The following is a 25,409-nucleotide window of genomic DNA, read 5'->3' as shown; positions in this document are numbered from 1 at the left end:
TCACCTAGAAGGACAAGGGCAGCAGATGCACAGGAACATCACCACCTGCCCGTTCTCCTCCAAACCACACATCATCCTGACTTAGAACAATGTCATAATTTTTTCACTGTCATTGGGTCAAAATTCTCAAACTCCCTTCCCAACATCAACTGTTGATGTACCAACGCTACATGGACTATAGCAGTTCAAGAAAATTACCCACCACTACCTTCTCAAGGGCATTTAGAGTTAAGCCAAAAATGCTGGCCAGCAGCAATGCCCACATCCTGTGAATAAGTAAAACAAAACACATACTACACTCACATACAAATTATAGGTATATGTTACCAGTTTATGTCTTACATATGGAATAAAAGTTCTTTGAAAAATTTATGATCTGTTACTGGTTGCAAGGCATAGCCCTACTTCTCTCCAACCTTCAACTGTCTAGTAAAATTTGATAAGTTTCAGATTTTAATTCAGTGGTTTTACAAGGATTGATCTTACATTTGAGTTGCTATGTGTGTAGAATGTTCAGTAAGAGAATTTTATTTTTAAATATTCATTCATGTGCACTGTATTTAAGGCAGACACTTGGCTAATTGTCTGCTGATGCTTCACCCTGAGCTGCTTTTATCACTGAGCTTTTTCTTGCCTTTCTTCGTTCATGGGATGAAGGCGTTGCTGGCTAGGCAGCATTTATTGCCCTATCCTAATTGTCCAGAGGGCAGTTAAGAGTCAACCATATTGCTGCGGGTCTGGAGTCACACGTAGTCCAGAATAGGTAAGGATGGCAGTTTCCTTCTAGTGAACTGGATGGGTTTTTCCGACAATTGACAATGGATTCATGGTCATCGTTAGATTCTTAATTCCAGATATTTATTGAATACAAATTCCATCATCCGCTGTGGCAGGATTCAAACCCGGGTCCCCAGAACGTTATCTGGGTCTCTGGATTAACAGTTCAAGGATAATATCACTAGACCATCACCTCTCCTTTGGTCACTGGAGATTTGCCATTGGCTGCTCTCTTAAGGGGAGGGTAAGGAGGTTTGTCTCAAGTCTATCTCAGCCAGAATGAAATTGAACCAGCACAAGTGATATTCTGAACCATAGGCTAGCCATCTCAGCAAACCAGCATCTCCCTCTTTTTAAGTATAATGTGTGCAATAACATTATTGATGCTGTTAACAAATGACTCATTGAATGACCATAACTTTTAAGCATATTGGATTAATTCTTTTTCAGGATATTTTGAAGATAATTTAAGTCATTGAAGTTGCTTGAGGTGCTAGTAGGGAGTTATCACTGCAGGAGGGAGTGGCAGGTAGGAACAGGTTCCATGAGCTGCAGTCCAAGGATTTCCATGACAATCACGACAACTTGACTACAAAAGATGTTCCAAAACTAAAAAAAAGCAAATATTTTTCTCATACCTAGGAAGGTTTGTTGTATCACATTAGTCTTTGCAGCTTTTGACATGAAGCAAGAGAAAGCATTATAAATGATAGTTGATTGTTATACAATTCCAATCCATCCCTCCATCCCATGACTTCAGGACTGAGAGATTGGGGTGATTCTAACACCCAGGCCCCAACAAATGCTTATAAAAGATTTCCTCTCCAAAATGTGGTTGCCCTGATCCCGTAGCACTGACCACAATCAAGAGGACAGGTGACTTAGAGTTATTGAGGTCTACAGTTCAGAAAAAGGCCTTCAGCCCATCCACTCTGTGTCATTCAAAAACAACCACCTAACTATTCTAATCTCATTTTCCAGCACTTGGGCCATAGACTTATATGCTATGGCATTGCAAGTATACATCTACATCTGAAATTTTATTATTTCTGCCTCTATCGCCCTTATAGGCAGTGAGTTTCAAATCCCACCACTGGGTGTAAAAAGGTTTTCCTCACATCCTCTCATGTCCTGTCCCTTACCTTGAATCTATGTCGCTTGGTCACTGATTCCTGGGGTAACGTTTCTTCCTATCTACTCAATGTCCCACAAAAATGTATACAACTCAATCACGTACTCCCTTGATCTCCTCTGTTCCAAGGAAAACAACCCCAGTCTATCCAATCTCTCTTCAGAACTAAAACTCTCCAGCCCAGGCAACAACCTGGATAATCTCTTCTGCATCCTCTCAAGTGCATTCACATCCCTCCTATAATGTAGATTCCAAAACTGCATATAATACTCTAACCAACTTCTGATACTGTTCCAGTGTAACCTCCCTGCTCTTAAACTCACTGCCTCAGTTAATAAAAGCAAGTATCCCATATGCTTCCTTAACTACTTTATCTACCTGTCCTGCCATCTTGAGGAACCAGTGAACATGCACACCAAAGTTCTTGGTGCTTCATCATGTATTCCCTTGTCTTGTTTGTCCTTTAGAAGTGCAATACCTCACACTTATCTCGATTTAATTCCAATTGCCACTGATCACCACATCTGACTAGCCCGTCTACATCCTCCTCACTACTTACCACCTTACAAATTCTTGCATCATCTGTGATCAAATTGATCAACCCTCCTACACTCAAGTCCAAATCATTTTATATACCAAAAACAGCAAGGGCTTCAGCATTGATCCCTGCAAGACTCCAGCGGACACAGGCCTCCAGTCACTAAAACATCCCTTGACCATCACCCTCTGCTTCCTGCCACTCAGCCGATTCTGGATCCAATTAATCAAATTTCCTTGGATCCCAGGGTCACTTACCTTTACTGTCAGTCTCATACATGGGACCAAATCAAAAGCCTTGCTGAAATCCAGGTAAAGGTAAAGTCACTATTGTTTTACCAGTCTACAGGACTCTCTCTCATTAGAAGTGGCCCAACTTGAGGGTCACCACGCCTCAGGCAAGGGGATAGGTTGAGAAGGAGAATACTTCACTATAATCTCAGCTAGTGCAGGAATTGAACCCAAACTGTTAACATCAGCTCTACATGACAAACCAGATGCCCAGCCAGCTGAGCTAACCAGCCCCCACAAAGTCCAATCAGACCAAGTGAAATGCATTGCTTTCATTTGCACACATGGTTACCTCTGAAAAATTCAATCAAGTTGGTCAGACATGACCACCCTTTAACAAAACCAGCTGACTATTCTCGGTTAATTCCTGTTTCCCCAAGTGCAGACTATCTCTGACGCTCAGAATTGCTTCCAATAGTTTCTCACCACTGAGATTAGACTGACTGTCCTGTAGTTTCTGGTTTATCCCTTGCTCCCTTTTTGAATAACAGCACCATATTGGCTGTCCTTCAATCCTCTGGCACTTCTGCAGCAAGAGAAATTGGATATTTCTAACTATTACTTCCTTTGCCTCACTCAACAGCCTGGGAACGATTTCATCCCACCCTGGAGATTTAATTGCTTTTAGGTTTCTGAAACTCCTCTCTGTCTCTGCTAGTTTCTTTAAGAATATCACAGTCCTTCTTCCTGATTTCTATACCCACATTGTCACTCTCACTAGTGAGCACCGAAACAAAGAAATCATTCAGAATGCTACCAATGTTGTCTGGCTCCATGCACAAATTACCACTATGCTCTTTAATGGGCTCTACTCTGCCCTAGTTATCCTGTTATCACCAGTTTACTTGTAAAATAACTCAGGATTTTCCTTTATTTTACCTGCTATTATTCTTTTATGTCCCCCTTTTGCTCTCCTAATTTCCTTCAGTTCTCCATTCTGTAATCCTCCAGGGCTTCCGCTGTTTTGAATCCACAGTATCTGCCCTAGGACTTGCCTTTTTCTCTTTATCCAATCCTGTAAATCCTTTGATATTCAGGGTTCAGAGGATTTTTGGTCCTATCTTTTCGCTTTATTGGAACAGCTCATCTAACATTCTGACCCCACATTGAAGAACTCAGTCAAAGCCACTCTTCCAGCCACTGTTTCTATTGCCAGGCCTCCACTACCCATCCAACATTGTTGCTGCTACCAGCCTTTATTTCCAGTCTATCTCATTCTCAGTCCTAACTCATCATCTCCTGATACAGTGTCAACCCAAGTTCTTATAATCCCTCTTCCTGACACCTCAGCCAAAAACTCCATTCTTCTGGGCCATACAACATCCCACTTTGTGATTTCTGACCTGACCCTAGATCCTGATCCAAAGAATATGCCTAAGATACAAATAGGAACTTTGCATCAGTTGTCACTATTAAGATAATGCCACATGCCATATTAATGGATATGACTGCTGCTAAAGAGTTTTTTTTGTCCATTTACCTGTTTATCAGGTATCCTTCAGGCAGCTTTTTGGGCTCACTGAGATAAATGAATCTTGGTACTTCAGCTAAGAATACAAAATTGTTCAAATAAGAATAAACAACAAATGTTCACCTTATCCTACTAACATCAGCATTTTTTAAAAAAATGGGTTGAAATTAATTTCAGGCAGCATCTTTTTCATGGAGTCATAGAGTTATACAGCATGGAAACAGACCCTTTGGTCCAACTCGTCCATGCCAACCAGATATCCTAAACTGATCTAGTCCCATTAGCCAGCATTTGGCCCATATCTCTCTAAGCTCTTCCCTTTCCATGGAAAATAAAATTGGCTGAAGGTAAAGCCTGTTCTCAATTCCTTGTAGCCCATTTTAAGCTATTGCCCAAAACCAATTTCAACATCCTTTTTTTTTCTGATTTATTCCGATGTCTTGCATAACCATCTGCTTACTTCATACGTCTCTTAGAGTCCTGTGTAGGGACTTTTGTTGAAAAATGCTAATGTCGATTTCAGATGGGAGATCAGGGTTAGCTATAATAGTCTCCATAACTGTACAATCTGCCAAAACTCATTGACCTGGATTTTGTGATGGTAATGACAGTGAAACTGTCAGCATTTGTCATCATTACTCCATTGAAACTAATAGCAACATGCAGTCATTAATTTCCAGACAGAGCACTGTTAAGGCACCCCTAGAATGCAATCAATATGAATTGATGAGAAATTTTAACTCCTACACTTGTTGAATGAGATATCACTGAATTTCTAACAGTGCATTAACTTCAAAGCTACTGTTAAACAGCCTCACTAACCTTGAACAGCTGATTTTATATTTGTGACATGTCAAACATATCCATTACAATATAAAACATTCCCGTTTTTGAATCATAATTCATTAAAGTTTAAGCTATTTTTGCTTCTATCTTAATCCAAGCATAGTCATTTATTTCAATAAATAAGATATTTAAATTAATAATGAAGGAATTTTGTGCTTCAATTTTCTGGTTTGCTTTCTGGATATATGTCAATTTCAACCAAGTCAGAAGAGGTTAATCAATTCCCTTCCTAGTCCTATTCTTTTGCTGGTCGCAATGAAGTTTGAAACAAAAAAAAATCAGAATTTGTAAATAGCCGAGTATCAGAAAGTCAACTTTAATTAATAACTAAAGAACTAGTTTGTTGCAAAGTATTGTGTCAGCTCTCTGGAAAAAAAACTCAGCTAGTCCCACTGGATCATTTTAAACAAAACTCTATCATATCTTCTCTGTTTACTCCTGCAGTCAAAATAGCTCCAATTTCGCAATTTTATTGTTGGCATCATTGGTTGAATTATTGCTTTATGTCCTCTAATATCACTTTTAGAGTGAAGTATTTAAAGATGCAAACAGTATTTGAAATGTTGCTTAATCATTGGTTTGCACAGATCTATTAGTGCAAGGCTAACCTCGCTCCCCTTGCATATAAAACTGAAATGTTGCTGAAAAGGAATATGTTGGCTTGAGGACTCTGGTAAAAGAGCCTGTTAGTAAGTGGTGATTATACTATGAGAGAGGGCATAGTATATCTCACTAGAGGTGGGAACTGCCACCATTTTCTTCTTATCAAATGATTAACTTCTGCTTTAAGTTGAAGCAATGTTCTCTGAGGTTAAAGTCTAAACAATGAAAAGCATTTGTGTATCATTTCCATAACATCGATGCTTGCCTAAAATGCATGGAACTTCATGGGAACAAAATACAAGCATAACTTCAAAGTAGAGAAGTGGAACAGTATCTAATGTAACAGTATCAAGGTCTATACATATATATAATCAGGAAAATGCTATGTCCAATAACAATTGTAGTTCCTTGCATGTAATTTTATACAATTAATCACATCTACATGTTTACTTCCCTTCTGCTTAGGAACAGTAATATAAGGATGAATTCAACAATTTAGGTCCTAGCAGAGATTGCTGCAAGGGAGGGGCCTTTGTGTACTCCCCTCATGGAAGCACAAAATTGCTGAAAATTTACCTCACTGCCACTATGATCTTCTTTTAATTACCATCTCACAAGAGTCCTATATTTAATTATACATTCTAAACATGAGCCTGAGTCTAACATTCATGGTGTCATCTAGCTTTTGTGTGTGCTGTATACCACCCTATCAACCCTCACACCTCTCATCACCATCCTCCCGAAACTTCATTTTGCTAACATACCGTAAATGATGGATTCTTTATTTCTTCTTGATCTTTTGCCTCTAGGATATTGATATTAAAACAGAATAGAGATTTTAATGAAGAATAACAATGCAAGAAAATATTATCAAACAGTAATATCCTTTGTCCAATGTAGACTATAAATAGTGGTAATTTTCACAACATTTACCTTTCAAGGTCTATTAACAGTTTGTTTGTGGCAACGCTGGGAGCTGGCGGTAAGTGAGACAGAGAAAAAGGAAATCTTCCAAAAACCTGAGCCTTGTCCCCATTTTTTTTCTACTATTTGCATTTGATGGGCAAGGAAGACAGGAAAGTCCTAGCTGTATGAGTGAACTAATGGTAGACATCAGCCACGTTAATTTTCTTCATAGTTGCTGTGCTCTGTTGATGTCTGTACCCTAACTGCACTAGGTTAGACTGTATGGATAATATAGGAGCTTTTACTAAATTTGCAGCCTTTCGAATTTGGCAGGGAATGAGGAAACACTGGGGTAATGAGACCAAGTAGCACTGGCACATGCAGAATTTGCTGTAACTTTAAAAAATATTTTTATATTTTTCCACTGACAACTATTGAGAGGATAAGATTCTAAAAACTCACTCCTGCCCACCCCACTTATATGGCAGGTAGGGGAACACTCTGGAAAGCAGGTAAATATCTTGAAATCTTCCTGTGGGGGAAATGGTCTCACTGCAGCCTTAGCTCCCTCCAGTTGGCTCCAAAACCTTATCTGTAAAGAGCCTGGTCTCACCTTAGACCTTCAGTCCTAGTCTCAGGCTTGGTCCAATCTTTAATGGTTTCCTACTCTTTTAGTGTACTTTGCTAAAAATATTGTGGTGAAACATTGCTGAACTCACCATAGCATCATCAGGATATTCCAGTAATGTACTAGTGGGCTTCTTCTTGATGGCCCAAATCTCACCTGGAGCATTCTGTACAGCCCCAATGTTTTAGTTCACAGCTGAGCTGAAGGGGTGGATAGATCATTTGCCTTGCTGGAATTTGACTCTGAAGGGGTGGGGCACAGAGTTCTGGCATATGACATCTAATTATTTTAACGCAGATTCAGTCATTTATTCATTCACTCACTCATTCATTCATACTTGAAAGGAAGACTAGTATTACAACATATGATATTATATAATGCTTCAATGAACTTCACAGGATCAGGACTTCAAATCCAATGATTCTTACACAATGGGAAATAAATAGACCTACTGCGCCAAACCCATTTTCTACGGCTTCATAAAAGATTATATTATTTGAATGTTATTTTGCGTATAGACTCTCACCAGTGTTTTTATTATATCAAGTTTTTGGTTGCCTGATGTATTTCTTCCCATGCCATTCAACCTTCCAGGAAATCCTGTCGTTTCTTGTTCCTATCCTTCCCTGCTTTATTTGACTCCTAGTAAAGATATGCATGCTAAGCATATGAAGGGCCAACTGAAGTGCATTTGTTTCACAAGTTGAAGACGGGATTATAAATTAATATCTTCTAATATATTCAACTTGAACTGAATCGACAACTTTCCTTATCTGTCTCTGGAGTCTATTTTTTTTAAAATGTCTTACCTCTTAGCAGTCTTTGACTTGCCCTAGGAGGTAACCATGAATTTAGTTAAAGATTCAAGCAAATCAGATTTAATTCCTTAACTGCTCAAGTGTATTGATATAAATGTGACTGATGTGGTCTTTTCAGAGCCAGCAGATGCTGTGGGGACAGGATATCTAGTAATAATGAGACGCAGAGCTGAGAGCTAACAAACATCCTGTTTGCATAGAAATTTTTTAAAAAATGCCAAATAAGCTGGAAGTGCAAGCTTATCATAGCCAAATACTCTGCATTATAATGATAACATGCAGCCTAGTTGTATACATTCTAAGCTATCAAATCATATAAACAACCACATTAAACCTTCAAAATTCATTTTCAGTAAAATCATTTTCACAAAAGATAATTGGCAGAACACATCATCAGTGTTAGCAAACACATAACAGTGTTCCAAATCACAGTGAAGAACATGTAATATCAATTTGACAAAATAACTGTGCACTAGTACCATCACGTCTACATGTATCATGATGAGTAAAGGAGAAAAGATGCTCTGTTAATTATTGTTAACTGGCAAAATTCAATTCCTTAAATTCAATTCCTGCCTTGTGTCATGATGCAGGCAGAGGGCAGGTGATAAAAATTGCTTTGCTTATATACTGTACATGGATTCAAAAAGACTTTCTCTAGTTGACATTCCTTATGAAATTGTAAGCATTTCTTTTCTGTAATTTTCAGGGGTTTTGGCTGCAGAGAGAGTCAGCTCCTGAGCTGGTGAAATAATGATGACTACTCTATATCTTATTCTCAGCTCCAAGGTCTTCAGCTACCTGAGAACCAATCTCCTGGCTGTTGACAGGCAAGAAGTCTTTGTCATTCGATGGCTGGTCACTAGTCTACAGAACAATCAACTTCTTGTTGCCAACCAAAGCTCCATCTGTGTAAAAAGTCCTTGGATCCAGTTTGTCTGCAAACACTGCTGTAACACAGCGCTACGTGAACAGTGCACACAATATATTTCAAAGAACTTGCTTTCAAACTATATAGCAATCTTTGGATTTTAAAAACAGTCCTTTCTCATTTCAGTCTTTAATTTTAAAAAGCACGAGAACAAAATATATGGTCTTTATGCATAGTTTGGTTTATTTGGTATCAGAGATGCTGAGCTTCAGTTAATTGGAAAGATTTAACAAGTTGAAGTTGTTCATTTTGGAGCAGAGAAACTTGAAATACAATTTGATAATGGTGTTTAAAATTATGGCAGGCTTTAATAGAGGACATAAAGAGAAACAGTTAACAGTGGTCACTATGGTGAGTAACCACTGAGCACAGATTAAAAGTGATTAAAAGAACTGTGGATAAGGTGAAAATTTTTTACACAGCCATTCACTGCCTGGAAGAGTGGAGGAAGCAGATTCAATAATATTTTTCTAAGTAGAATTGGGTAAATTTTTGAAGAGGTAAAATTTACAGAGCGTGTGGCAGAGTCAAGAGAATAGTCTGATGAGATAGCTCGTACAAAGAGATAGCATTGGTACAAAAGGGACATCTGATGATTTACCATATTATCACTGGATAACTAATCCAGAGGCACAGGTCAGTTCTTTGGGGACATGGATCTAAATTCCACCATGGAAGTTGGTGAAATTTCAATTCAATTCTGAAATATAAAGATTGTTGATTGTTAGAAAAATCTATCTGGTTCACTCTTGCCTTTGAGGGAAGGAAATCTGGCACTTTACCTGGTCTGGCTTGCAGCAATGTGGTTGATCCTTAACTGCCCTTTGAAATGGCTTAGCAAGCTATTCACTTTAAAGGTAATTAGGGATCTGCAACAAAGGCTGGTCTTGTCAGCATGCCTGCATCCCATGAAAGATTAAAGAAAAGGAACCATGAAAGCTTAAAGAAAACGAAATGGGTTGAATTGTTTCCTCTGTGTTGTTTGATTCTGAGTTTTATGATTCTGTGAAAGAGAGCATGGCTTATGGATAGGAGGAAAATACCATAATTTAAGATATGCTCCCTGAATGCAGGATTGCTAAATTTATCATAAAGTTAAAGGCAGGAGATCTATGGCAGTGCCTAATTAGTCTTTCTGATAATATCTTGTGACTAACCACCAAACATTTCAGCCTTTTCAGTTTTTGTTATCATTGATATAAATTGCATGCTTATCCCTATAATAATCCATACCTCCACTGGTCACAAGATTAATTTGTGAGGCCCTAACCTAGTGTGAATACTCACCAACGTACAAATATGGGTTTGAAAATTGGGCTACAATATAATAACCTATCACAACTCACTTTAAAAAAATCTCAAAACTATTTCATGTGTCTTTTAGTTAGGTTTCATTAACTGAACAGCTGGGACAGATTCATTTTTTAAAGCAAGATTTGCACACAGAATACTTTTCACACACCTATCTGTATAATCTTCTTTTGATAAGACACAGTGGGATGATAGCTGAGTTTACATGCTTTAACAAAGGAATCATGGAGAAATATTATTTACTTCATCAAACATTTCTAATCATTTAAATGAAAAATCAGGCATTCATTTTTGAATAGGACATAAAGCACAAATAGGATTACAATTATAAACAAAAGGACAACTAAAAGAGAATCTATTTGGAGGCTTTTTTGACCTTTGCAACCTGATGCACAGGAATAAAAAAAATGAGTATCATTTTTCAGATTTAGCAGAGGTATTATCTGCTGTTATGGCTAGAGTGTTTGTCAATAGTTTTCTTCTGCATGCTGAGTGGAAAGATTTAAGACAATAAATAAGTTCAGCAATGTTCAATAAGTTCAGCGTTTCCCATTTATATGGTTGGTTTGTTTGTAGAAAATGATCAATGTAAACCAATTCTAACTATACATATTGATAATTAAAATTAAATGACATATATTTACCTCAGTGTAAGTTAGATTGCTGTCTTTATGAATTGACTTCGGCTTAGCTAGTTCTTTAATTCTGGATGAAGCCTTAGCTCTCATTGTAGCAGATTTCACAGGCCAAATGACTGGTCTACATTATAAGCAAACATGTTACTGTTAACTGTTGATTACACAACACAATTTACAAATATATAAATGGAACAGAATACAGGCAAACAGAGCATGGTCTCTGCTTTTCACCAGTAATATAGAATCATAGAAATCCTATTTTTGTATCTTTAATATCATAAACAAACACATCGATGGACTGGTACAATAAAAACGAGATGATAATAAACTTTTAGAATAGTTGGATAATGACAATTTGACTGTAAATATCAATTAATTTGAGAAGGAGCATTTTGGTAGGAAGAATAAAGAGTCCATACACTCCTTGGAAAACAAGATTCTAAATGGAGCAGAGAACAAAGGAATCTAGACATACAGATATAAAAACCATACAAAGTAGTGATATGTTACGTTGCATTACGGATGCTACAATCTTGTCCTTGAAAGTTGTGTGAGCCATTTCAATTCTTATATTATCTCAATTTATAAATATGTCCTACACAATAAAGTGGTTGTTCAACATGGTTCCCTCTGATAAATGTTTATTGATTTATTTAAGAAATGTAAAATAGAAATTGTAACAGCTAAGTTGCTCTCACTGCAACAAGTGCAGTTCCATGGGAATAGGTTCCATATGCTGTACCATAAAACCTACCATTGGGATCATCACAGCATTATCATACAGACTATTTTACAAATGAATTTATTCACATAATATCACACCAAGAGAACATTAACACTGGGATCCTAAACTAGTTAGGTCATAGATCAATGAGGGGGACAGGTAACTCATGCCTATCTGTTAATGTCCATGATCATGGCCTACATTATGCAACTAGGAATTCTACAGCAACAATGTTGATCTCGATACAATCTATAAGAAAGAAACCATCCCAAAGTAACTCTTGGAGGTAGAATTAGATAAATGGATACTGAGCTAAAGAAGGAATAATTAAGAGGGGTTTTGATGTGTGTCTTAAAATTGGAGACGCAGTTGGAGGGGTTGATTTATTTAGAAAGGGAATTAGTAGGCCACTGAAGGTGTCATCATTCACCTTTGGGGAAAACGTACAAGAATCCAGAGTCACGGTGTTCGCTTTCAGGGACGGGCATTATAGGTTTGTATGAACTCATGAAGATAAAGAGATGCAAGGTCAAGAGGGGTGTTCAATCTTAAACTTAATATGGCAAATGTAGGCATGGACAGAAATTGGTAAAAACGGGATACGGGTTCCAAAGCTTTAGATGAGCTAAAGTTTGCGCAGAGCAGTGGATGGGTATCTTTAAGCAAGCGATCATTGAAATAATAAAATAAAAGCAAAATACCGTGGATGCTGAAATCTGAAATAAAAATAGAAAGTGTTGGAGAAACCCAGCAGCTCTGGCAGCACCTGTGGTGAGAGAAACAGAGTTAAAATTGTGACTCCAAAAAGACTCTCCTTTAGAACATCTAGGGTGTTCTGGCTCTAAAGAAAGAGGTGTTAGTGGATGTAGTGTGTGAAAATCCAAGCATCTCACCCATCTGCAACGTCAAACATCAGCTACACCACCTGTGGAAGAGTCTGAGGTTCCAGCATATTGGTCACCTCAGAAACCACAACACTGGAGTTGAAGAAAGTCACCTTTGACCCTGAGGGATTGCCTAAGAAGACTAACAAAAGAATTAGTACAGAGCAGTAATCTCCATTTACCAAAGCAGACTGCACCAGGTAAATTGCTTCAATGTCCTGCTGTTATAAAGCAATATTCATTAGATTGACTTCCAGATTTATAGGATGTCACAAGGTGCACTGTATGGTGAGAAAGGTGCACTTTGGACACAGATGATGAAATTTAATGTTGGTGACCAGGGATCTTGTCCAGTAGGGGACAAAACTACTCATTTCAGGAAGGTCCACTACATTTTGAGTTTTAATGACATATTAACTGGACAGCAACAGGAAGAACCTCTGGGGTGGAGGTCCAGCTGAATTAGAAGCCAGCACCCCTTTATTGTTCAGTAGTAGCATGGGGGAGATAATGGCTACTATTTTAATGTGCCCATGTAAAGTCCAGAATGACCAAAATGTCTAAGCCACAGTCGAATGATTGTTCCAGTGGAGCATGGATTGGAGATCATGGGGATGGGTTGGGGGTAAAGGGCAGGGAGTGGATCTGCAGCAAAGGCAGGGTGGTGCCTCTCCACCTTTGATGAAGGGTTCCTCAATCAGGCACTTTTAATGAGAGACTTCCCTGGAAGTTTGCAAGGCACTCATTCACTTGAGTGTTCCATTTGCCACTGGATGAATACTGTGGTGGGATGCAGTCCTTATGTTGGCATTCATAGTCTAAACTTACCACTGGGCTAGGCATTATATTCTGCTAAGATGTGAAGGAAATATACAGTAGGTGGTGAGGGTTGCTTTGGGAAATTTACCTCTCAGTGGATACTATTACAAGCATTAGGAATATATAATTATATGCCTGTGGAAACTGATAATTCACTCGGTGTCAAAGTACTAATCACCATACTAATTATATGGCATTATAAGGAAATGTTATGTTATAATATTCATGAACAGTCCTCCTTAATTTGCTCCATCTTTTTAATATGATTTTGTGATTCTCAACCTGTCTTATGAATCTGATGGCCTCTGCCTACAGAGGTCAGCAAGGTATTTTGGTAAGTTCTTACATGGAAGTATTTGAGAACATATAAAATTAGGGTTTTGTTTTAAGAAAGCTAATTAGTCCTTTAAGGCTGCTTAGTTGGATATCCCTTCTTGACCATTCCCAAGCAAGTTTTTTTCTTAGAAATTTTAGTCTTTAGGGCCCATATTAATTCCAGTAAACCTGAATTCTATTAGATCATTTTTTAATGGCTGATATTGGCAGTGCTCCAGACTTTTTAACAGGTAAAACCCTAACAAAAATAAATATTAATTTTTGAAATGAAGGGAGCCCAAGGTGGAAAACTTAGCCTAAAACAAATCTGAGCAAGTAACAAGTAATTAGAGATTTAGTAGAAGATACTGATGTTTAAAAAATTTGTGATGAGTCTCAAACTGTACAATAGAATTTGACTGCAATTACTGATCATTTTTTTCTTAAAAGTACAAAATTCTAAAAAGTTAAAGTATCTTTAAAAAAATCCAATGCATAGAAATCACTAGGGCCCAGGGAACCCAGGATCCTGGACAGAAAAGGAGGAGACAGATGTGTGGAAATTTGCAGGAGTTCTGGGTTAGCTGCAGTTTTTGAAAGACAGGGGCAGAAAGGCCTCTGAGGAAAATGTTCAAGTCCATTTTTTGATGTTCAAAGACTGGATTCTTTACAGTTCAGTGGATACTATTACAGGCATTAGAAATATATAATTATATGCCTGTGGAAACTGCTAATTCACTAGGTGTCAAAGTACTAATCACCATATTAATTATATGGCATCAAAACATATTTCTATATCAAGGGCACTTAAATATTGATAAAAAGATGATTTTGTTTCAAGTGAGTATATTTAACTGTAATAGAGAAATGTACATCAGCATAATTACACTGATGAATATTTCTGCAAAATATAACAGCTATAAGTTGCTGTCATGCCAGTTATTCAAATCACACCACATGTTGAGATCACACAGACATATGAATGTTACCAACCAGCACATGCACAAAAAGAACAAATCAGCTTATGGATGTTGTTTGGCACAGGATATTGGAAGACTGTGCTTTTAACGCAGGCACGTAACCAGAATTCAAAATTAATTAATTGATCTTTCTGTGGAAAGTGACAACAAATGGAGACTATGCTCCATAAAATCATTATTAGAGAAATAATTGTGATGTTCTATGATGTCTCAGGTCTATGACTGTTTAAAAAATGAAAGGAAAAAATTATCATAAAAGGCTATTGTAATACTGCATGTGAAAGATACTGAAATGCTAAAACATTGGATGCATATTGGAATAAAATTATTCAATTACAGCATCAGAAATGCTTTAAAGATTTGTATAAAATTTCCAGATAAAATTAATTGCAAACTATTAATCTCATATCATTGGCAGTGGTTGAGATATTGCCCATCAATGAATCTTCAATTAATCAACATTTTTCAAATAGTAATCAGAAATAGTTCTTGACGTAATTTGAGTTCTAGACACAACGTACCAATGTCTGAAACTTTGTCAGTTGTGCAAAACCTGATTTTTGTATTTATTCGGGTTATCTGTTATGAATTCTGTACCATGCAATGGATGGAAAACTGGCTACGTGTCTGTACTGATGGTATATGATTCTGCCACGTGATGCTCTATGCAAGCATTCTACCATTTAAAATTTATCCCATAAGTAAAACTCCAATTTGTAGCATGTAAAAATGAAATAAGTTTTAAATAAAGTTTCAAAAGTTAATTAATTGATAAATTGCTTTTCAGTTTACCTTATAGCACCACTTAAGTTGCCCGGAAAACTTCAAAGCTAATCTATAAAATAGGCAGCACTTTGAATTTATTTTCCATACCAACACAGAAGGGACCTTGAGGTAGAAATGTGGGGGATGTTCCTCTGCTCTCCCACCATAACGTTGGTAGAAGATCTACAGAAACCCCAGAGAAATGGAATTCTGCTTAAATTACAGCAGGAATTTGAGACAAACACCAATGGAAATCCTATTTAGCCAAAATCAAATATTGTTACAAAAAAAACTGTGCATGATCAGTGTGATTGATCACATTTCTCAAATCAAAAATAAAGAGAAAACAATGATGTAAGCAACTGATGAGGCTGCAATTTAGACATATGTCCAATTTGCCGGTTTAATGGTTTTAATTCATTGTATGCTATGGTACAAGGATCAGGATAGGACTAACATGAAATTCTTTACTTGTGTTCAAGACAAAATTGTACCATCCTGAATCAATGAGCCAGAAAGGTTGCATCAGGTCACAGTTCCAATATATATTTGAAATGGAAACATAACAAAATCATTTCTGCAAATCATTACTTATTGTCATATCTACACACATGTTAAGAAGTTTGTAATCTTTGTACATCTATCTGTAATTGCTAAGCAGCTTAAGCATTTCCTTGCACATTCTGAAGAAAGATCATGGCCTGTTTCTCCTGACACCATAAGATAAAGGAGCAGAATTAGGCCATTCAATTTGCTTCGTCATTTGATCATGGCTGATATGTTTCTCAATTGCATTCTCCTGCCTTCTCCCTGTAACCCTTGATCCCCTTTCTAGTCAAGAACCTATCTAACTCTGTCTTAAATACACTCAATGACTTGGCCTCCACAGCCTTTGTGGTAATGAGTTCTACATATTAACCACCATCTGGCTAAAGAGATTCCTTCTCATCTCAGATCTAAAGGGTTGTCCCTTCACTGTGGGGCTGTGTGCTCGGGTCTTAAGGCTCTCCTACTAGTGGAAACATCTTTTCTATGTCCACGTTATCCAGGCCTCTCAATATTCTGTAAGTTTCAATAAAATTCCCCCTCATCCTTCTAAACTTCATCGAGTACAGACCCAGAGTCCTCAAATGCTCCTCATATGACCAGCCCTTTAGCCCCAGGATCATTCCTGTAAACCTCTGTACCGCCTCCAATGCCAGCACATTCTTCCTTAGGTACAAAGCCCAAAACTGCTCACAAAATTCCAAATGCACTCTGTCTAGAGCTTTATACAGCCTCAGCAGTACATCTCTGATCTGGTATTCTAGTCCTCTTGAAATGAATTTGCCTTCCTAACTGCCAACTGAACCTGCATGTTAACTTAAGAGGATCCTGAACTATGACTCCCAAGTCCCTCTATGCTTCAGATTTCCCAAGCTTCCCCATTTAGAAAATAGTCTATGCCTCTATTCTGAGACAAAAATAGAAATTGATGGAAAAGTTCAGCAGATCTGGCAGCATCTGTGGAGAGAAATCAGAGTTAACATTTTGTGTCGAGTGGGACCCTTCCTCAGAATTGATGATAGCTAGGATAATGTCAGTTTATATGCAGAAGATGGGGTGGTGGCAGGGGTAAGGAGTGAACAATACATGGGGATAGGGCCAAAATAGACAGAAGAGCAGTTGGACATAGAAAGGAGTGGATAACAATCCGGCTAGGAGGGTGAATACTATCAATGGGACTATTAGTAGTTAACAATGAGCGATCTGTAATAGCAGACTATGTGATAACAAGGTCTGGTTTGTGGGGGTTAGCACAAAGGACATGGGAGAGTTCAAGCCCTAAAGTTATTGAACTCAATATTGAATCCAGAACACTGTAAGGTCCCCAGGTGGAAAATGAGGTGTTGTTCTTCCAGCTTGTGCTGAGCTTTGCTGAAGCACTGCAGCAAGCCTGAGACAGAGATGTTGGCCAGGGAACAGGGTGGTGTGTTGAAGTGGCTCTATTCTTTCTACCAGAGTGCATAACCTCATACTTACTCACATTGTATTCCATCTGCCAATTCTTTGTCCACTCTCCTAACCTGTCAAGTCCTTCTGCAACATCCTCACTTTCCCTCCACCAAAACCTAACCTGCAGACTATTACCAGCATTTTCTGTTTATAGTTAAGTATTTACCTGTTTGGTTGAAACCGTTTATCAAGCTGTTTATGTTTGCTGAGTTGAACGTATCTTGGAACATTGTCTGAAGGAAATGAAATGGTTGAAATGAATACAATTCTGACATGCATAATTTAAATGCTGTTAACCATTCAGTTTGCTAATGGGGCTCATACAATGACAAATAAATTCTAGCTTCATCCCATCAAAATTCTCCCCAGTATCTATTTTGCAGGGAGAATTAGGAAACCAGCTTAGATATAGTATTCTTCAAATGAATTAATTGAAGCTTTGTTAATGAAAGTTACACTGTTTTATTATATTTAACTATTCAAATGGCTCTTTAGGTTCTGACTGCATCATTACATGCATACAGCACTCAGACATGACTCAATTTGATCTGAATTGGTTGACCTGAGCTGGCAAATCAAAGGGCCTCCTATGGGTGACCATTAACTGCCAGTTCATTTCTCCCACATCTAAATCTGGAGAATGGACCATCAGTCAGTATTGTCACCCATGAGAGGTGAATTTCCTTGGAGGTGCTCCCAACCTGTTGTTGCTGTGACAACATTCAAGTAAGCGCAGCAGGTACCCTGCTTTAATGTGCAAGCATGGCCCCCACATCATTTTTACAAAAGTAAAGCAGTGGAGTGGAGTCTCTTTGAAAATTCCTGCCATTCATCACCATCCAGAGACCTCTGATGGAAAATACACATGGACGGAAATTGATTTAGGAAAATATTAAAGTTTTTAATATCATCTTTGGAAAGTAACAAGCACCTGTGAAACTTGAAATCAACAAGCCAAGTTTGGGATCATCTCAAAGTCTCAAAACTCTCCACTCTAACTAACTAATCTGACTAGGGGAAGCAGTGGCATCCATTTTTATAGAAGTCTACCTTTCATAATGTGTAGCAGTGACGTAAAAGTAATGGATGCTTAGACACAGTGCCAGCAAAAGACACTTCAATGCAAATAAACGCAATTGAATCTGCCTGAAAAGAACATTAAAGCTGAGGAAACAAAAACGGAAGAACTTGCTTTAACTTACTTTAACATTCTGATGACTTAAGCATACATTTGTACATCTATTTCATTGCATAAATGACACAAGTAAAGAAATGGGCTATGATCATGTTGTCATTCCACTAAATGGCAAGAATGATTCTTCTCCAAAATCACTTGAGACAGAAATCGGATGCATGTGTCAATGGATGCATGTGAAACACCATACAAACAGCAACCAAAATGATTGGTAATTATTTTTAGTCCTATTTGTAGTACCTTGAAGGACCTTGTTTGAAGTTCCTTGAAGAACGTGCAATATACCAGAGTACATGAATGATTTTCTCACTCCAGGCATTCCTAATTTCAGTAGGGCTCATGAAGGGTGGTATCAAGGACAGGACAATGCACTCTTTGCTGAGAATGTGGGAAGAATTGGGTAAGTTCTTTGCGGGCTATCAGACAGTGAAAGTGGTAGTGATCTGGTTTCAAGCTACTCAGAAATCACAATCATAAAAGGATATGTATGAGTTAGTAGAAGCTGATCGGTGAGATAAAAAGAGTTATCATAAACACTGAGATAATTATACAGTTCTGTTCCAAGCACAGAAGGTTACTTTTTATGAAATGCAATATGCATTTAGCACTTAAAACCAATAATAAAAACAGAAAGTACTAAAGAAACTCAGCTGGTCCAGCAGTTTTTGTGGAAAATGAAACAAAGTTAACGTCTTAAGTCCAATATGATTCAATCCAATATAATTCGTTCAAAGGAAGAGTCATCTTGGAATCAAAGCATTAATTCTGTTTCTCTTTCCACAAACCAGCCCTTCTGCATTTCTCCGCACTTTGTTTGATTTCAAATCTCCATCATCTGCAATATTTTGCTTTTTTTCAGATTTCCTACCTTGTCCATCACACAATACATCGGATCCTGTAACAAAAATTATAACACAGTTAGTTTATTTCTGATCTTAGAACATTCTACATGTCATGAGCAGACTATGGGTGGGAATTCCAGTCTCTGTCGTGACTGAAGAATGCAGGGAGGTGAACTTAATCAGACAAGCAGCAGACAGATTCTTGACCTCAAGATGAACTTCAGTGCTCCAGGCAGTTCATGGATATTATTTTGCTCCAATATGTCTGGGGATCGTTGACCTGCAGCATCTGGGATAGCATCAAGGTATTTGCCACAGTATCACTCATTCTTAGCCAACACATAGCATGGGTTCATTTGGAGGACATAGGGGGATGGTACTGGTGAAACACATGGAATGGTGGCCAGGATGGAGCAATTGGATGTCACAGTTTGGAAGTTAAAGCCAGAGCTACAGGAATCATGCAGTCTTGTGGGAAGTCTCAAGGGATGTCAGGATGCAGATAGCTTCGATCAGAGGAGGAGTAAAGTTCAGCTGGGCAATGGGGCCTTGATCTTAAGGGGCTCCCGGAAAAGATTGGGGACCTTGATGGATACCGTAATTTCTGGCGTAGCAAGGCAGCGATGGAGTGTTACAGGGGCAATAAGACTGATACATGAGGATCCAAAATGAGCAAACTGAATCTCACCATGCTGAAAGTCCTCAAAGTAACAGCACAATATATGAACAGAGCAGAAATGGCTACTGCCTAAGTGGGAGGAGATTTCATTTGAGGAGGATGGCAGTTATATCTTGCATGTTTTGGTCAAATGAAGAACCACCTATCAATTAGGAATCCAATGGAGGGATAATCAGCTACAGCCATGCTCAACTGTTGCAATGCAAGATCTTTCAGGCATTAAATACCTATAGCACCAAGGGACGTATCTTGAATCAGTTTATATAAGTCTTTGCACAGAGATTGTATCTCTTTATAGCACATACCAGTATTTCTGGATGACCGTCTCCTGCCTTTGCGCTTTGATCGTCTGTCAAAAGACAACATTGATATTATATGCATTAGAATAACATTGTCAAAAAGTATTGTCAGTCATTCCGAACATAATGTTGATGATATATTCTTTATGCACTTGCATACCACATCCACTATATTGAAATGAGTGCTGGCCTACATGTTCATCTGCTGAATCAGCAATAAGTGAAATGTCACCATACATCTGTGCTGAGTATTCATCTGTCATTACCACTATTGGCATTTGCCAGGCTAACTTGTTCCATACAAATAATTGTTCCATGGTATCATGTGTGCTGTTAATTGAAATTCGTTCTATGAATTCACTATTCTAGGCTCGCATTGCAAATGAAAGCTATTTTAAAAAGCTGATCCTATCATTAAACCTAAATCAAAATTCTTCTTCGGTGTTAGAATGTAATTAATTAATATATCCAGTGGAAATTTTGGGTGTATATGGATTTAGAATTCTAAATTTTGGATTTAGAATTCCAGCTGATGTTATTATTGGACAAGTCAGATCCCAGATTGAAACCTGGCTTGATAGACAATATTTTGTTTTGCTTTGGTTTAGACGAAGTGATCTCTTGCTGAAATATTGCATGCAATGCTGTAGATTTATTTTTAAAAATAAAAGAGAAATTTATTAACAATAGAAATGATGGTAAGATAAAGTAAACCAAAGTATCTAGTTACAATGGGTCTAAATAATTTATTTTTGCTGTGGCAAATTCGATTTTAGCCAAATTTAGAATGAAATTAGCTCTTTGTAGCTGATCAAACAGTTCAGGCAAATGGTATAAGTGTTCATCCCAGATTTGTCAACCAAGTTGTTGACATAAACCACTATTTCACCCAGACCTCCTTTAAGATTCCCCAATTTGTGACAGTTCCAGATGGCATACTCTAAATTGATAAGGTCTGGGTAAGGAAGAATGAGTTGGTTTCCTCTTCATAATTCACCCGCTCCCTTGGTTGCTCACAATAAGGCTAATTTCAAACACATCCTTTTCCTTGTATTTCCCAGACTCAAATGAACTTATGTTTTAAAAGAAGCCTTAACCAGACCTTGTTAACAGAGTAAGTTTATTAATTACTAAATGTGAGAAGAACTAGTGATACAATATACATAAACACAAATTATAAATAAGACAAAAGTCCAAAAATATAAAAGATGGGTAAAAATGATCTGAGTCTGAATTATTGATGAAGAGCAGATAGTTTAATATTGTATCCATTGTGATGGGGGTTACTGGTGGCATTGATTTTGGTAACTGAACAGTCAAGCTCAAGTTTATTAGTTTTCCTGGTTGTTTGAAATTCTCTTGTTCTTATTCTTTTCAATTATTACTAAATTCCAGTATTGATGGTGAGAGAGAGTCCTCTTGTGGTACTGTTTCCTTTTGTCTTGCTTGCTAGCTGGCTGGTTTCCAACATGCAGAATAAGAGTATCTTTACCTGCAATACAGGGGTGACTAGGATGTGATTTTTCAACAATGATCTTCAAAGCATGCTAATTTTAAACCCAGGCTGCAATATCTTAGTGCATTGTCACACAAGAGAACTTTCAGTCTCAATAGCACACTCCAACAGAATTAAAGCTGATTTTTTAGCCCCTGTTCTTGTGGTTATGTCACAGAGAAAAATATAAAATGTGTCTTCAGTTTGGGACATAATCCGCAGATGGCGGCTTACTGTTAAACTGGGAGTCATCAGCCTCTTGTTGTCTTTGTTGCCATAAGGTACAGTCCAGTCAGTTTTGAATTGTCTTTTCCTCCTTTGGAGGCATGTTGTTAGAAGATCCCTTCAAATCTTTAAATACAAAATTCAGTGAGTCTTTGTCTCCAGACAGTCACTTAATTTATACGCACAGTCATTTTTAGCTGTCGACAGAAACTTTGTGATCCATTCAGTTTTGACACCATTACGGTAGTTGAGCTCCAGCTACCAGGATTCAGTTCAATAATATCATTGTCTATCATAAACATTATCTGTTCCCTCACTTGAGCTAATTTCTTTCAATTGAGTCTGTATAAATATTGTTTTAGAGATAACATATCCCTAAATTAACATCACAAGCATCAAGATGTTTTTCTTGATATATTCACACAAATTGATTTATGAGTCTGTAGTTACTGTAAGTCACTTCAATAGTTTTTTAGAAGATAAAATTTCATTTTATCTAACCTTTCAAGCGTATCTGTATTACCGAATCTGATTGCTGGAGAATCAACTATTCAATTTTCAATATTTTAATTCTCATACATTCTCCAATTATTCTGAATTTTCATTTCACGTCCTATTTCTTCCATTACTGTAAATATACTTCTCTCCTGGCTGTCCCCATCTCAATAAATCCCTTTGTAAGGATCACATATTTTTCTTTTTTGGACTAATAAACTGTATTGCAATTAAGACTGCTATAAAGCTGAAATATCAGGAGAGTTTTGCAAAAATCAAGTGGTACACATATTTAGCCGTGCAAAACAATGTTGTTGTTGTCGCAATGTCATTGATTCAGTATTGAGTCAGTATAGAACCAAGTGTTCTTGAGTTAAGGAAAAGTTGTCTGGTGAGAACCCCCAGATTGGTTGGGCTGCAGTTTGTTCCAAATCTGCAGAGCAGCAAGCGGCCTTCGCAGCTTGCAAACTGAAAATACCTCATTCTCTCGCCATTCTCCTTGTCCGAGGGAAAAGACAGAAAAACCAAGAAATCTTAAAAAAAACTAATAAGAAAAGACCAACGTCCACCAGATTAACTACTAAAGTGAATAACAACCATTGCTTTACAGACAACAGCATGTCAATGTTGCTAAAATCAAAAGGTACTGTAAGAGACAACTTCACTAACCCTTGAAACCGGGACTTTTGATCTTCCAAATCTTCATTTTCCCGATCTACATTTTGTTCCACAGATAATATGTGTCAAGCTGTCTGTCTTTTGTCGGTATTAATTATGGTCAAAAATCACACAACACCAGGTTATAGCCCAACAGGTTTATTTGAAGTCACAAGCTTTTGGAGTCTCACTCCTTGTTTAGGTGTCAGTGAGAGAGGTGGCAGCACACACAGAATTTGTAAGCAGAAGATCAAAGTCATAGAATTGATACTGTGTTGACCAAGCCTAAGATGGCTATTAAATCTTTAACCAGTTAGAAAGGATTAATATGCAAATTCCTGAATTTCTTTCAAGTCACTGCCCTGAGATAACTAAAAGTTTTATCACTTCCCTCCGTATATCACAGGTGGCATCCCAGGTCAGACAATGCATTTTTGGTGTGAGGCCTTGTTTAAAATCTGGCTGTGTATGTGTGCATATGTGAGAGTGTATAGTGTGATGCGGTCACCTGTAGTGCGACATAAACCTAAGATCACGTTTGAGGCCATCCTCATGGGTACAGAACTTGGCTCTGCTCGGTGACTCTGCATTGTTGTGCATCCTGAAGTCCGCCTTGGAGGGCGTTTACCCGAAGATCCGAGGCCGAATTTCCTTGACCACTGAAGTGTTCCCCCATTGGGAGGGAACTTCTCTGTTTGGCAATTGTTGCATGGTGTCCATTCATCCGTTGTCATAGCATCTGCTTAGTTTTGCCAATATACCATGCAGACGCTATGACAATGGATGAATGGACACCACAAAACAATAGCCAGACAGGGATGTTGTCCCCCAGTGGTGGAACACTTCAGCGGACTGGGACATTTGCCTCAGATCTTTGGGTAAACGTCCTCCAAGGCGGACTTCAGGATACACAACAACGCAGAGGTCACTGAGCAAAGACTGATAGCCAAGTTCAGTACCAATGAGGATAGCCTCAACCAGGATCTTGGGTTCATGTCACACTACACGCGATCCCACCACACTATACACACACACACACACACACACACACAACACATACACACACACACACTCAAGCATGCACAGACACCTATTCTCTCACACACAAATACACAGTCTCTCTCTCTCTCCCTCACACTCACTCACTTTCACACACACACACACACTCTCTGACAACATGTGGTGTGAATTGGTCATCTTGGCAGTTTAATTGGGACTTTATACATTTTGTGACAGCTTGTGGAATAGTGCGGACAATTATTGGTACACTCTTCCTCATTGAGTTGTGGCATCTTCAACATATTAATATGACACATTCACGGTTTTCTCTTTCTAACTGGAATACACAATTTGTAATTCACGCCATTGAGTTTCTTTTTATTTTGATAAGGTCCTGTGAAACTTGTTTTTAATGGTTTCCCAGAGACAGGTAACAATACTAACACTTGTCTCCAGCAGCAAAATTTCAAACTTTGGCCTTTTATCTGCTCTAATTTTCATTGTTGAGCATTCTATAAATCTTTTTTGGAAAACTCGCATACTATGGTCAATTTGAAACATTGGCTGGAAATGTAGTCTTTGAAATTTGGTTTATCATTTTTTTCTTTAATCAGTTCAAGTGGTCCCTCATCTCATTTCCATATATTAGTTCAAAAGGACTGAATCCTGTTGACTCAGTAGAAGCATCCCTAATGGCAAACACGGGAATTTCTTCTATCCCTATCATTAGGACAATCTTGACAATATGCTCTAATTATCATCTTCAAAGTTTTATATTATCTTTTCAATACAAATTGAGATTGTGGACAATTAAACTGAAGATGTAACCAATCCCTAATTAGTCACAATTTAGTTGAATATTTGTGACATAGAATTTGAACGTTCATCTGATTGTATTTCTTTGGTAATCCATATATTGTAAAGAAAAATAATATTTCCATGATAGTAGGAACTGCAGATGCTGGAGAATCTGAGATAACAAGATGTAGAGCTGGATGAACACAGCAGGCCAAGTAGCATCAGAGGAGCAGGAAAGCTGACGTTTCGGGCCTAGACCCTTCTTCAGAAATCTGAACTGAATCTGATTTCTGAAGAAGGGTCTAGGCCTGAAACGTCAGCTTTCCTGCTCCTCTGATGCTGCTTGGCCTGCTG

The 25,409-nt window shown here is 37.9% G+C and overlaps 1 protein-coding gene across 1 annotated transcript in view; it reads right to left on the bottom strand.

Annotated features, from left to right (window-relative positions):
- The window catches only part of theg (theg spermatid protein), a 49,912-nt gene that overhangs the window by 17,346 nt on the left and 7,157 nt on the right, over positions 1–25,409 (bottom strand). Inside the window, exons 2-8 of the mRNA XM_048614305.1 lie at positions 20,393–20,436; positions 19,435–19,461; positions 17,538–17,604; positions 10,896–11,010; positions 8,001–8,023; positions 6,422–6,462; positions 4,218–4,284 (exon numbers count right to left, since the gene is read on the bottom strand). Of these exons, the coding sequence (XP_048470262.1) occupies positions 4,218–4,284; positions 6,422–6,462; positions 8,001–8,023; positions 10,896–11,010; positions 17,538–17,604; positions 19,435–19,461; positions 20,393–20,436 (384 nt within the window). The remainder of the gene's footprint in view (positions 1–4,217; positions 4,285–6,421; positions 6,463–8,000; positions 8,024–10,895; positions 11,011–17,537; positions 17,605–19,434; positions 19,462–20,392; positions 20,437–25,409) is intronic.

This window comes from Rhincodon typus, chromosome 29 (genome assembly GCF_021869965.1).
Source record: "Rhincodon typus isolate 14 chromosome 29, sRhiTyp1.1, whole genome shotgun sequence".
NCBI classification, from domain to species: domain Eukaryota; kingdom Metazoa; phylum Chordata; class Chondrichthyes; order Orectolobiformes; family Rhincodontidae; genus Rhincodon; species Rhincodon typus.
The sequence above is the reverse complement of the archived record's forward strand: the minus strand, read 5'-3'. Positions and strand labels throughout refer to the sequence as shown.